Source organism: Mastigoproctus giganteus, chromosome 3 (assembly GCF_048544385.1).
Source record: "Mastigoproctus giganteus isolate SK-2022 chromosome 3, ASM4854438v1, whole genome shotgun sequence".
Classification (NCBI taxonomy): Eukaryota; Metazoa; Arthropoda; class Arachnida; order Uropygi; family Thelyphonidae; genus Mastigoproctus; species Mastigoproctus giganteus.
The window spans coordinates 244,301,738-244,314,228 of record NC_143577.1 but is presented as its reverse complement, the minus strand read 5'-3'; the positions used below and the strand labels follow the sequence as shown (position 1 = coordinate 244,314,228).

The window sequence follows — 12,491 nt, the reverse complement described above, 5'->3', positions numbered from 1 at the left end:
CAAAAAGACAACAAATAACTTTAAGCATATATACATAATATATAAAATTTTAATTTGCCCCTGGTTACAAATGAATCTCCATAATTATTAAATATGAAAGAGAAATTATAATTATTTAAGAAATTAATTCTTCTGTCATATTAAAAAAAAAAAAAAATGTGAACTGTAATTTAAAGTGTACTGGTCAGTCTGGACCAGGAAAGGCCATTGACTACATGGCTGCTGCTCAGTCTCTGATAATAGCCAATAACTTGTGGTGTTCCAGAAAACATGCTTTGAATTTTGGTTGTAGTTTAATTTTTGATACTTTTGTTTAAGAAGCCATGAATTTATAATATTCTGAATCTATTCGAGTTTTAATTTGTAAACTACTGATGAGGACTTTCGTGATGATAATCTAAAGGAAATTCTACTTATTAATTTCTTCTATCTACTTACTATACTCAGTATTGTAGGGTTACAGCCAACAATGAATGGAAGGCTTCTAAATCTAGACACATGGTGTGCTAGTCTTACTGGGAGTTCCTTCTGCAAATACTGAGCACTTCTCTGGAAGAAAATTTTATTACTGTTAAAAAAAGAAATCCAGCAAATTGATTTTTTGTTTTTAAAGTTACAACAATACATTAAAATAAAGTTGGAACTGTATTAAAGCAATTGTAATTAACACAAATGTGCAAATAAGATCATGGGAATCTTTGCAGTAGTTTCTTCTTACATGAAAGCATTCCCAATCAAAACATGAGTAATTATGAAGACAATCAATTTAGGTTGTCGCACTCACCACAGATATGGCTACCTTCAGATTATCACCTGTTCTATGAAAAAAAAAAAAAAAAAAATTAGGGTGACACTCTGAGACTGATATTGTCCATGTGATCAAGGATAAGCAGACGAAGACTAGAGCAAATTCTACATAGGTGGATCCAGATAAGATGAGGGAATATTAAATCAAATGGCATAACTCTTAAAGGTTTCATTTCAAATAACCCTTATAAACAGAAATAATATGCACCAGTGGACAGCTTATGATGCACTAATCAAATATGAAATGTAATCAAGCACGCAAATTTTATTCAATTTTAAATTGAATTTTGAACACAAGTAACTATAGACCTGCTAGTTTAACTTGTGTTCCAGAGGGGAAAAAAAAAAGGGAATCACTGGTTAAAGAAGCATTGCAGGATCATCTAGACAAGACTGCAGTAATAGTTAAAGACACAGCATGAGTTTGTTAAAGGGAGGTCTTGACTGACCAACTTGATTGGATACTATGATGTGGTCACAAAGGAACCGAATGCCAAAAATAATTTTGATATCATATACTTGGATTTCAGGAAAGCTTTTGATACTGTTGCACATGGAAGACTGCTGTACAGATTGAAAAGGTATGGCATTAAGGGTAAGTTGCTACAATGGATAAAGGGATGGGAGACAACAGAGTGGTAATCGATGGATACTGCTCTTCATGGACAAATGTTATTAGTGGAGTTCCCCCAGGGTTCAGTGCTGGGCCCATTGTTGTTTTGTATATTTATCAATGATACTGATGAAGGTATATCAGGTTTAATGTCCAAGTTTGCAGATGATACAAAGGTTGGCAGGGTTGTTAACAACAGTATGCTACTCCAACTGGATCTAGATAAGTTGGGCAAATGGGATGAGAAGTGGCAACTGAAGTTTAACATTGACAAATGCAAAGTATATGGGTAGCAATAACCGAAGAGAAACGTACCAACTGTGTGGTACTACACTCAGGAAAGTGGAAAGTGAAAAAGATCTGGGGGTAACTGTGCAGTCAAATATAAAGCTCGCTGAGCAGATCATGGAGTCTTGTCAATGATATATAGGAATCTTGCTAGCAGGGACAGGGAGGTGATTATCCTGTTATATAAGGGCAATGTGCAATGATCAGCCCACACCTAGAGTACTGTGTACAGGCCTAGAGGCCTCATTTTAGGAAGGATGTAGAGTTGCTAGAACGAGTACAAAGAAGGGCAACAAGATTGGTGAGGGGAACAAAGGAGTGCTCTTACCAAGAAAGACTTAAGTTCTGCAAATTGCAGCACCTGGAGAGTAGGCACCTGCAAGGTGTATAAGGCCTTGAATGGGTTGAGCAAGCTGAATGCTGATGGGATTCTTCCTCTTGCTCAGATTAAGAACCTTGGGGGGGACAGTTTCAAATTGAGGAAAGACAAGTTGTAGAATAGATGTGCAGAAATTTGCCTTTAGCCAGCAGGTAGTTGATTGGTGGAAGACTTCCATCTTTTGTTGTGGAAGTTGATAGCCTAAATGAATTTAAGGCTGAGCTGAACAGGCATTTGGAACAAATGGAGGGGTGAAATGGGAGGGGTTTTTTTTTTTTTTTTGGCTGATGCTGCATAAGCTTGCTTTCTTGCATCGTGTGCCTCTGCTAATGCTAACTGAATTTTAAAAAAAATAAATAAATGATGATCCATGATTCTGAACCTGCTGTCAGCAAGATGCAAATATTGAAATACATCTCTTACTAATAATTCACCAAAAAAATGCCAACGTTTTTAAATGCTAATTTCTAGGTAATTCTCCAATGGAGAAAAGAAAACTTCAATCCTGCAAAAATTCATATCTGTCTTATTTCTCATCAAAAAGACTACTGCTCCTATGTTCATCTTTGACAACTCAGATTTCTAAACACTACTATCCATACATCTCTATCAGAGTTAATCCTGATAGAGATATATGCTATAATCTTCTCTCTTCTGTAGATACAGCCATGAACACTGTTCTTCCAAATTGGCATCTGCAATTTCCCCACACTCTTCCAAATCAGTCCTGACATATGCCAAGACCAGTTATAGCATTCAGTCACTGTTCAAATCCAAACTCTCACAGAACCAACTTTTCCTCTTCCTCATCTATTCTTTCTACTTCTGTTTTCTGCAACCTTCTTCCACATGTATTTCCAAAAAATTATAATCTACAGAAATTCAAGTCTAATGTCAACAAGTATCTTCTGTCTTCTCAGCCTTTAACACATGCATGTAAACACTAATTTCTAATACCTTTCATGTTCGTGATTTTCATTTAAAAGAGAAAACACACACACACACACACAACAAATAAATTTTCTGCAGACAAAAATAACATGGACCATAATGGGACAAAATATCTTACTTATCTGACATTTGCTAATCAATATATTATATTTATTAGCATTCATACATATGTCCATAAAACATCGGAATGGTTAGTGAAATTAATCTTAGTTTGCTCAGTATAAATGCAAAAATTAAAAAATTCAAGGGTAACTTTGCTTTTATAATGCAAGCAATTTATCAACAGCACAATTCTCTTAAAATCACTTTTCAACATACACACTATCCCTGTTTGTTTACAAACAGTATTACACATTTGAGATATAAAAATGCACAAACATGTGCCAGAAGCAAAGTAAATACATTCCGTGGCATTTCATCATTTTATATTCCATTTAATTGACCACTACACTGCAATGGTTCTCAAGCTTGGGACAGTAGGTGCTCTTTTCAGAATACTATGAAATACTAATACAGTAAACTCTTTAAAATTTGACACATTTGGGGAATGAGTAATGATGGATTTTTTTAAACCCAGCACTATTTGAAAATCATTTCTGCAACTGTGCAGTTTACTACTAACAATTCTCTATATCAGATTTCAAACATCTGAAAAGCGCTTAGTCCCAATGTTTTTGGCTTTATGAGATTCTACTTATTTAATGTCTTTACAAAGCATTCAGGTGCAAGTAACACCTTCTGTAGATTTCTAGACAAGAAAATAAATTCACTCTTTGCAGCCTGCCTGCACCATGGAGTCTACTTTTCATTGATGTCTGATGAAGTGGCAAAACATTATCACACAATTTTTATCTTCATTAAAAACACTGTCCAGATGCCTCATTTCACTTTATAATGGTTATAATAAAAATGCAAGTAGATATGCAAAATTAACAGAGGACTGTTCATTCTACATTTGAGGGGTGCATGCACATGCACAAGTTGTGCTTTACATATCCAAGCAATTCATATCCACTTGCTAATTATAAAAGGAGGCCATCCATCTAAATTAGAAAGCGGGTGATAAATGTGTATTAGTGTTTCTTTTCATCATTATGTTATGTATATGACCTTCATTTAAAAAACATTTTCTTTAACCATACAGTGGTAGCAATGGCCCTTTGAGGGTCATCTCAGAAATAGAGCTCACATTTACTGTTGATTGAAGAAAAAATCTGATTTTCCATACTTTCTTAAATATCAACAAATATTTACTTGGTGTGGGTTTTTTAATCTATTTTTTCCAGATTTAGAATGAGTGGCCCGATCAGGAATAGCATCACTGAACATTCTATTTTTAGCTTGCTAAAAACAGAATGTGCAGAGGTGCTGTAAATGCCAGTATGGTAATCTGACTGCTATTGATGCTACAAAGCTTGAAAGTTCAAGTATTTATAGACCTCACCCATATGATTTGTAGATATCAGTGGTTTTAATGGCCATATGATATTTTCGAATAAGTTGGTTTTGAATAATAAATGTGAAAACACAGAAGACAATATCTGTTTGGTACAGAGTTAGCACATGCATAATATTCAAATTGAACATGCTCCAGTGCACCCATTTTTAAATAAATTTGGAAAAAATTTGAAAACAGAAGTGAATAATAGTATATACTATATTTTTTTTTAATTATTTATACAAATAACAAGTAGAAATATGCACAAATTCATGTTATAAATTTCATATATTTATAGGATTTTAAACTAAATAATGTAAAAGGCAAACGGCTTCATCTTTTATGCCTATAATTTTATTTTACCAAAATTTATTTTTTTGAAAAATAAAACATGTAAAAAAGAGCATGCAAATATTAAACATTTAATTAAAAACCAAAAAGTTGCATACATTAATATTCTTTATTTTTAAGAATAAATGAAATTATCCATAGAACATAGGCATCATGTGGCACATGAACACCCAGTTTTCACACCCTGGAAGTAGATAAACATATCATGCAAAATTTAAATCTACTTAGTACTAATTAAATGTTAAAGCACTTTAATTAAATGCATACCAAAAGGTGGCTTCCATCTTGATTTCGGCCAGAATATAATATTGTTGCAGGTGTCAAGCGAACAGATGGCTATAAGAAAAGGTAATACTCTTAAGTGGATATGTCCTATAAAGGTCTAAATTAAAGTTATTTAAACAAAGAACAATCTATACATACATTAATCTAGGACCATTATTAAAAAAAATGAAGTGAATGAAATCTATTTAGCAATAAAAAAAAAGAAAGATAACCCAAAAGGATTTACCAATTACATAAACACTCTCCAATTTCATAATGTACGTTAGTTTTTTAAATGCAAAAATTTCCACCTTTATCATTTTCATATTTTCTTTCAATCAAGGTTGAATTATTCTGAATTTAAATTAGGAATGATTTAAATATTAACTTGTACATACATAAACATCGAATTCTGTATATGTACGAACAACTGATTAAAAAATGTTTGTAGCAAATGAATTTGTAATTTATGTAAATGTATAAAAATGTAGATTTGAATATAGAGAAAGTGTTCCCATCACCCTATATGAAGGAACATAGAAGCTAATCAGCCTCTCTTCAATACAACCTGTTTTGAAGGATGTATCTGTATGCACAGTGCTTACCGTATTTCCCCATGTATAAGACGCACCTTAATTTTAGGGCCCGAAATTTGAAAAAAAAAAAGTATTACATAAAGTTATTGAACTCGTTTTATTCATAATAAAATTCATACAACTTCTCATAACTTGAATTCAGCACTATACGAAAATCTTTTCTGGGCAGAACGTGGCAAACGTAACCTAATATACCAATAACAAGTGCGAAACAATGAGCGCAAAGACAAGCGCGAAAAAGCGGGAAATGCAAGTAAAAAAATCTACAACCATTGTATAAGACGCACCCAGTTTTTAGACCCCAAATTTTTCGAAAAAAGGTGCGTCTTATACATGGGGAAATACAGTAATTACCTATCTGTAAATTTGCTCCCAGATGTACTAGGGCAGGGAGATTCTTGACCAGAGAATTGCCTTTGTTGAGGAGGTGACAAGTGTGAGGGAAGAAATAAGGCTTCTAAAATACTTTTTCTTGTTTGACCTGTTCCTTTTTCAAGTTGTAATGAGCAGGATGTGTCTTTAAAACAACAAGATTTTTCAAAATTTAATTTATGACCATATATTTTACTTACAAATTTTGAAACTATAATAAAGGATGGGAGGTAACAAAGCAAACCTGGAAATAGATTCTTGCACTGCTTGTATTGACTGTACAAAAAAAGAAACCATGCATTAGGGACTGCTGGGTAGACAAACTTTCAGCAAACAGACAGCCTGCATTCCATTCTGTAGTATTTTTATTGTTATTATGATCTGCATCCAAATCACTTCATGGAAATGGGAAATATATTTTGTAAAAAGGATAGGTGGAATAGGACCAGGCAATGCCTGCCAGAGGCAAAAGTTGATGTTTTAGAGCAGCTATCTTTTGAAGGCACAAAAGGTTATATTGTTGTACATATTGGTAATAATGATATTAAGAGTAGGAGACCTGAGGATTTACTTAACATGCAGACAGAGCAACAATGAGAAAAGTGATGAGTTAGGATTGAATTTGAAAGTATCTGCAATTCTACACAGACAATACTAGGAAGTACATGAGAGCCTTGTCATTAAATTTGCCTCTGGAGATACTGTGCAAGGCACACAGGGCAAAATTTTTACCAGTATAGACTGATCATTAATAGAAGTGTTTTTTATAGGAATGGGGCATTTAAATAGAAAGGATACAGGAATATTTGTTGATAGGTTAGAAACCTGCTAGTTCAGAGGATTACACAGTCCAACAGATTAATAGCAACTCAAGGTAGAAGTAAAGGCAAATTCTTGCACTGCTTCTAGTGGGACACGCAGCAGTCTGGAAAGCAGAATATCAGGGACTGTAAGGCCTGTTAGGCACCTTCATGAAGGAACTAAATACATGGGCTGTGTCAGAATTACTAAGAGCAAAAAGAGGTGCATATATACTTGCACATGTACATATACTGATGTGTATGTGCAAGTATATTTGTTTACTCTGCTAAAAGTACAGTAAACAAATTTGATTAATTTGTTTACTTTAATGGTAAAATCAAACAAACAATGTAGGAATATCAGAACACAATACTAATAAGACATAAGGAAATGTGGAATCTGAATATGGTGAGTACAATGCGTACAGCAAAAGACATCAATGTATCATGTAATTGTCTTTGTTGCACAGCAAGTTTTCTTCATCTTCACAGTTTGCCTCTTGGGTATAGAAAAGATGAGGTGGGGGATGGGGTTATGCTTAGGTAAGAAGCAGATAGAAACTAAAGCAGTGCACTAAGTTGATTGTGGGTAGCAGGTGCAATGCTGAGTTAGTCTGGTGTGACATAAGCAGTGGGAAAAACAAAATTCAGGGAGTATGTTCCAGGCCAAATGACTGTTGAGTATAATAACTACACAGACAAAAACTGTGCCAGCAAATCGGAATATTTTTCATGGGAGATTTTAACTTTCAAGATACTGACTGGAAATGTGGGTTAGCCACTCCCAAAATAGCTGCTTTCTGGATTTATTAAATAAGTGTTTTCTGCACCAGTATGTCACAGAGGCAATGAGAGAAAGCAATACTCTATCTAAATAGCAGCAGTAATTCCTCAAGCAATAAAAATATCCATATAAAAGAACAACTAGGTGGCTGTGATTGTAATATATTCTTGCGAGATTAGCATTAGTAGAGGCATACGATGCAAGAAAGCAAGCTTATGCAGCATCAGCCAAAAAAAACGTCCCATTTCATCCCTCCATTCGTTCCAAATGCCTGTCCAGCTCAGTCTTAAATTTATTTAGGCTATTAGCTTCCACAACAAAAGATGGAAGCCTGTTCCACCAATCAACTACCCACTGGCTAAAGGCAAATTTCCACACATATTTTACAGCTATCTTTCCTCAATTTGAAACTGTGCCCCCTCAGGTTCTTAGTCTGAGCAAGACAAAGAATCCCATCAGCCTTCAGCTTGCTCAACCCATTCAAGGCCTTATACACCTCAATCAGATCACCTCGCAGGTGCCTACTCTCCAGGTGCTACAATTTGCAGAACTTAAGCCTTTCTTGGTAAGAGCACCCCTTTGTTCCCCTCACCAATCTTGCTGCCCTTCATTGTACTCGTTCTAGTAACTCTACATGCTTCCTAAAATGAGGCCTCCAGACCTGTACACAGTACTCTAGGTGTAGCCTGACCACTGCCTTGTATAACGGGATTATTACCTCCCTGTCCCTGCTAGCAAAATTCCTATATATCATTGACAAGACTCCATGACCTTCCCTGTCAGCCCATCTGCACTGCTCAGCAAACTTCATATTTGGCTGCAAAATTACCCCCAGGTCTTTTTCACTTTCCACTTCCCTAAGTGTAGTACCACCCAGTTGGTACGTTTCTCTTCAGTTATTGCTACCCATATGCAGTACTCTGCATTTGTGAATGTTCAACTCCAGTTGCCACTTCTCAGCCCATTTTCCCAACTTATCTAGATCCAGTTGGAGTAGCATACTGTCATTAACAACCCTGCCAACCTTTGTATCATCTGCAAACGTAGACATTAAACCTGATATACCTTCAACAATATCATTGATAAATATACAAAACAACAATGTGCCCAACACCGAACCCTGGGGAACTCCAATAATAACATTTATCCACGAAGAGCAGTGTCCACTGATTACCACTCTGTTGTCTCCCACTCAACCATCCCTCTCCAATTTGTACGGCAGTCTTCCATGTACAACAGTATCAAAAGCTTTGCTGAAATCCAAGTATATGATATCAAAATAATTTTTGGCATTCAGTTCCTTTGTGAAAACACATCGTAGTAAGCAATCAAATTGGTCAGACAAGACCTCCCTTTAACAAACCCATGCTGTGTCTTAACTATTACTGCAGTCTTGTCTAGATGATCCTGCAATGCTTCTTTAACCAGTGATTCCATTATTTTCCCCAGAACACAAGTTAAATTAACAGGTCTGTAGTTACTTGTGTCACCTTTTGAACCTCCTTTGTGAATTGGTGATACATTTGCACACCTCCAGCCCATGGGGACCTCCCCTGAAGGAAGCTCTCATAAATATGGCCAAGGGTTTTCTTACTTCCTTTGCTGCCTCCTTTAATATAACTGGATAGATCCCGTCCACCCCAGGTGCCTTCCTTATGTTTAACTCCAACAATTTCTCCTCCACTTTGCTCTCAGTTATTACAAAATCACTTAAATCCCTGTTAGCGTTTGATAAACTTCTGGCACTCGCCTCATTGAATAACTCCTCATGTGTGAATGCAGATGCAAAATACTCATTCAGTTTATCAGCTACCTGAGCATGATCATCAATAGTCAACCCATCTATGTTAAGTGGTCCAATCTGATTCATCCCTTTCCTTCTAGAGTTTACATAAGTAAAGAACTCCTTGCTGTTTTTCTTTGCATCCTTTGCCAAAGATTTCTCATAATCTGCCTTCGCCTGTCTAACCTCCTTTGTGACTTGATTACAGACTAGTTTATACCTGCCATAGGCTTCTGTGTCACCTGATATTTTATATGCATCCCATACATTCTTCTTCTCTGTCACTAGCCTCATTAATTCATCTGACATCCATTTAGGCCTAAACCTTGAACAGTATTTCTTAGTTGGAATGAAAAACCTAGTAGCCTATAAAATTAAGTCCCTGAAGGCTTCCCATTTAGAATTCACTGTTGGTAACATATTAGAGCTAATATTAGAGCTGGAAAAGGAATTAGAAAATGTGAATTGGAATATCATCGGTTTGGCTGAAACAAGAAGAAGAAATGAATCACTTATAAGTTTATCAAGTGGAAATCTGCTGTACACCAATTTGTTATTTGTTATTTGGTTTTTTTAGGAGCATTAGCAACTAAGGCCATATTGCTCCGGGATATGCGGTGGTCATTCCCTGACCTTTCCGCATTCTCCGTATTTGGTGGTGACGGGCTCGAACCCCGGTCTAATCAAGAAGCGTGTGCTATGCACTGCTGCTCCTTCCCACCTGGCTACGGAGGCGCCGCTGTACACCAATGGAAACAGTGAAAGGAGTGAAGGTGGAGTTGGGTTTCTGGTCCATAAAGATTTTAAAAACAACATTTTGGAATTCAAAAGTACATCACCAAGGGTGTCAAGACTAATACTCAAGATTTCTAAGAGGTACAAGCTAAAGATTATAATGATTTATGCACCAACATCGAGCCATGATGATGAAGAGGTTGAAGAAATGTACACTGAAATTGAGTCTTCTAGATGAGCAGAAAACCCACTACACTATTATTATGGGGGACTTCAATGCTAAGGTTGGAAAAAGGCAAAACAGCGCAGAAAGAGGAACTATAGGAAATTTTGGAATTGGTGAAAGAAATAAAAGGGGTGAAAGACTTGTGGAATTTGCAGAATCTCAAGGAATGTCAGTAATGAACACTTTTTTCAAGAAAAGGGTGAACAGAAAGTGGACATGGAAGAGTCCAAATGGATTAACAACTAATGAAATCGACTTCATCCTCACTAACAGAAGATATTGTGAATGATGTTACCGTCCCGAATAAGGTAAATGTTGGAAGTGATCACAGAATGGTAAGATGTACACTTGATATAGATGTAGGAAAGGAAAGGAAAAAACTGACTCGAGTAAATAATACAAAGGTCTTTGAAATAACAGAAGAGGAGAAAAAGCAGTATGTACTGGAACTTAAGAACAAGTTTGAGCTTCTGCAGACTGCTCAGGACCAAGATATCGACGAGGAATATTACAACTTTCTGAAAGTGATAAAGCCCAAGAAACCTATAGAGAAACAGAAATCCAAAGAAGAAAAAATTAGTCAAGAAACACTTGTCATGATGAACCGAAGACGACAAATGAAGAGCAAGAAAAACACTGACAGGGAGAAAATTGAGTATACTGAGTTATGCAAAGCCATTAGAAAGAGACTCAGAGAGGACATAAGAAGATTTAACACAAGAAAAGTAGAACAAGCATTAAGGGAAAACAAAGGATTTAAATCAGCAGCCATGAGCAGTAATACAGAAAGACAAATGATACTGAAACTGAAGAATAGCGATGGTGTACTTATAAACAGCAGAGAAGGCATAATTCAAGTAGCAGAAGACTACTATAGAGAATTATACAAGGAGCGAGGGAATGATACCAGCAGTGGGGAAGATGGATTGCAAAGTAGCAACACATACGACATACCCGATATTCTTCCTGATGAGGTAGAACATGCATTGAAGAAAATGAAGAATCGGAAAGCCCCGGGGGAAGATGAAGTTACTGTAGAGTTGTTAAAATTGGAAGGAAGAGACATAACACAAAAACTGGCAAGGCTCTTCACAAAGTGCATTAGAAAAGGTGTGATGCCTAAGCAGTGGAATAATGCAATCATAGTTTTGCTGCATAAGAAAGGAGATAAATCAGAAATTGGAAATTATAGACCAATTAGCTTGTTATCCCATATCTATAAGTTGTTCACAAGGGTCATTACTAACAGATTAGAAAGAATACTTGATGAGAATCAACCGAAAGAGCAAGCTGGCTTTAGGACAGGATTCTCAACTATGGATCACCTTCACGTAATATCACAGCTAATGGAGAAAGCAAATGAATATAAAACACCATTATGCCTGGCATTTGTGGATTATGAAAAGGCATTTGACTCCATACAGCATAAGGTAATGTTTCGGGCACTGGAAAGACAAGGCATAGATACTCCATATATTATGATTTTGAAGAAAATATATGAGAGTGCTACATCCTTTATTAGACTAGAGAAAGACAGTAGGAAATTTAAAATCGAGAAAGGAGTTCGACAAGGAGACACAATATCTCCAAAGCTGTTTACTGCTGCCCTTGAGGAAGCTTTCAGAAGATTAGACTGGTCGCAGAAAGGAGTCAATGTGAACGGAGAGTACCTAAACCATTTATGATTTGCAGATGACATTGTGGTCATAAGCCACGATCCCAAAGAATTAGAGGAAAATCTTAATCAGTTATGCACAGTTAGTAAGGATTTTGGACTAAAGATGAATATGGCTAAAACAAAAGTAATGATGAACAAGTATGCCACGGAAAGGGAAATAATGATTGAAGGAGCAGTAATTGAAAAGGTGGAGTCATACTTATCTGGGACAAGTTATTAGCTGTAATAATGATAAATGGCTGGAAGTCAAGAGAAGAATAAATTTTGGATGGATAGCATTCAGGAAATATAGTCACATACTGAAGAGCAATATCCCAGTTTGTCTGAAACGTAAAATAATGAATCAATGTATACTCCCCACCATGACTTATTAAATTAAACTTGGGCACTCACCAAAAGAATGGAAGAGAAGCTGAGAACTACACA

The 12,491-nt window shown here is 35.9% G+C and overlaps 1 protein-coding gene across 2 annotated transcripts in view; it reads right to left on the bottom strand.

Annotated features, from left to right (window-relative positions):
• LOC150088997 (branched-chain alpha-ketoacid dehydrogenase kinase-like) overlaps nt 1-12,491 on the bottom strand; it is a 97,901-nt gene that overhangs the window by 61,135 nt on the left and 24,275 nt on the right. For both annotated transcript variants that reach the window (XM_090370989.1, XM_090370990.1), the window contains exons 2-3: nt 5,095-5,163; nt 439-549 (exon numbers count right to left, since the gene is read on the bottom strand). In XM_090370989.1, coding sequence (XP_090227115.1) covers nt 439-549; nt 5,095-5,163 — 180 coding nt within the window. The remainder of the gene's footprint in view (nt 1-438; nt 550-5,094; nt 5,164-12,491) is intronic.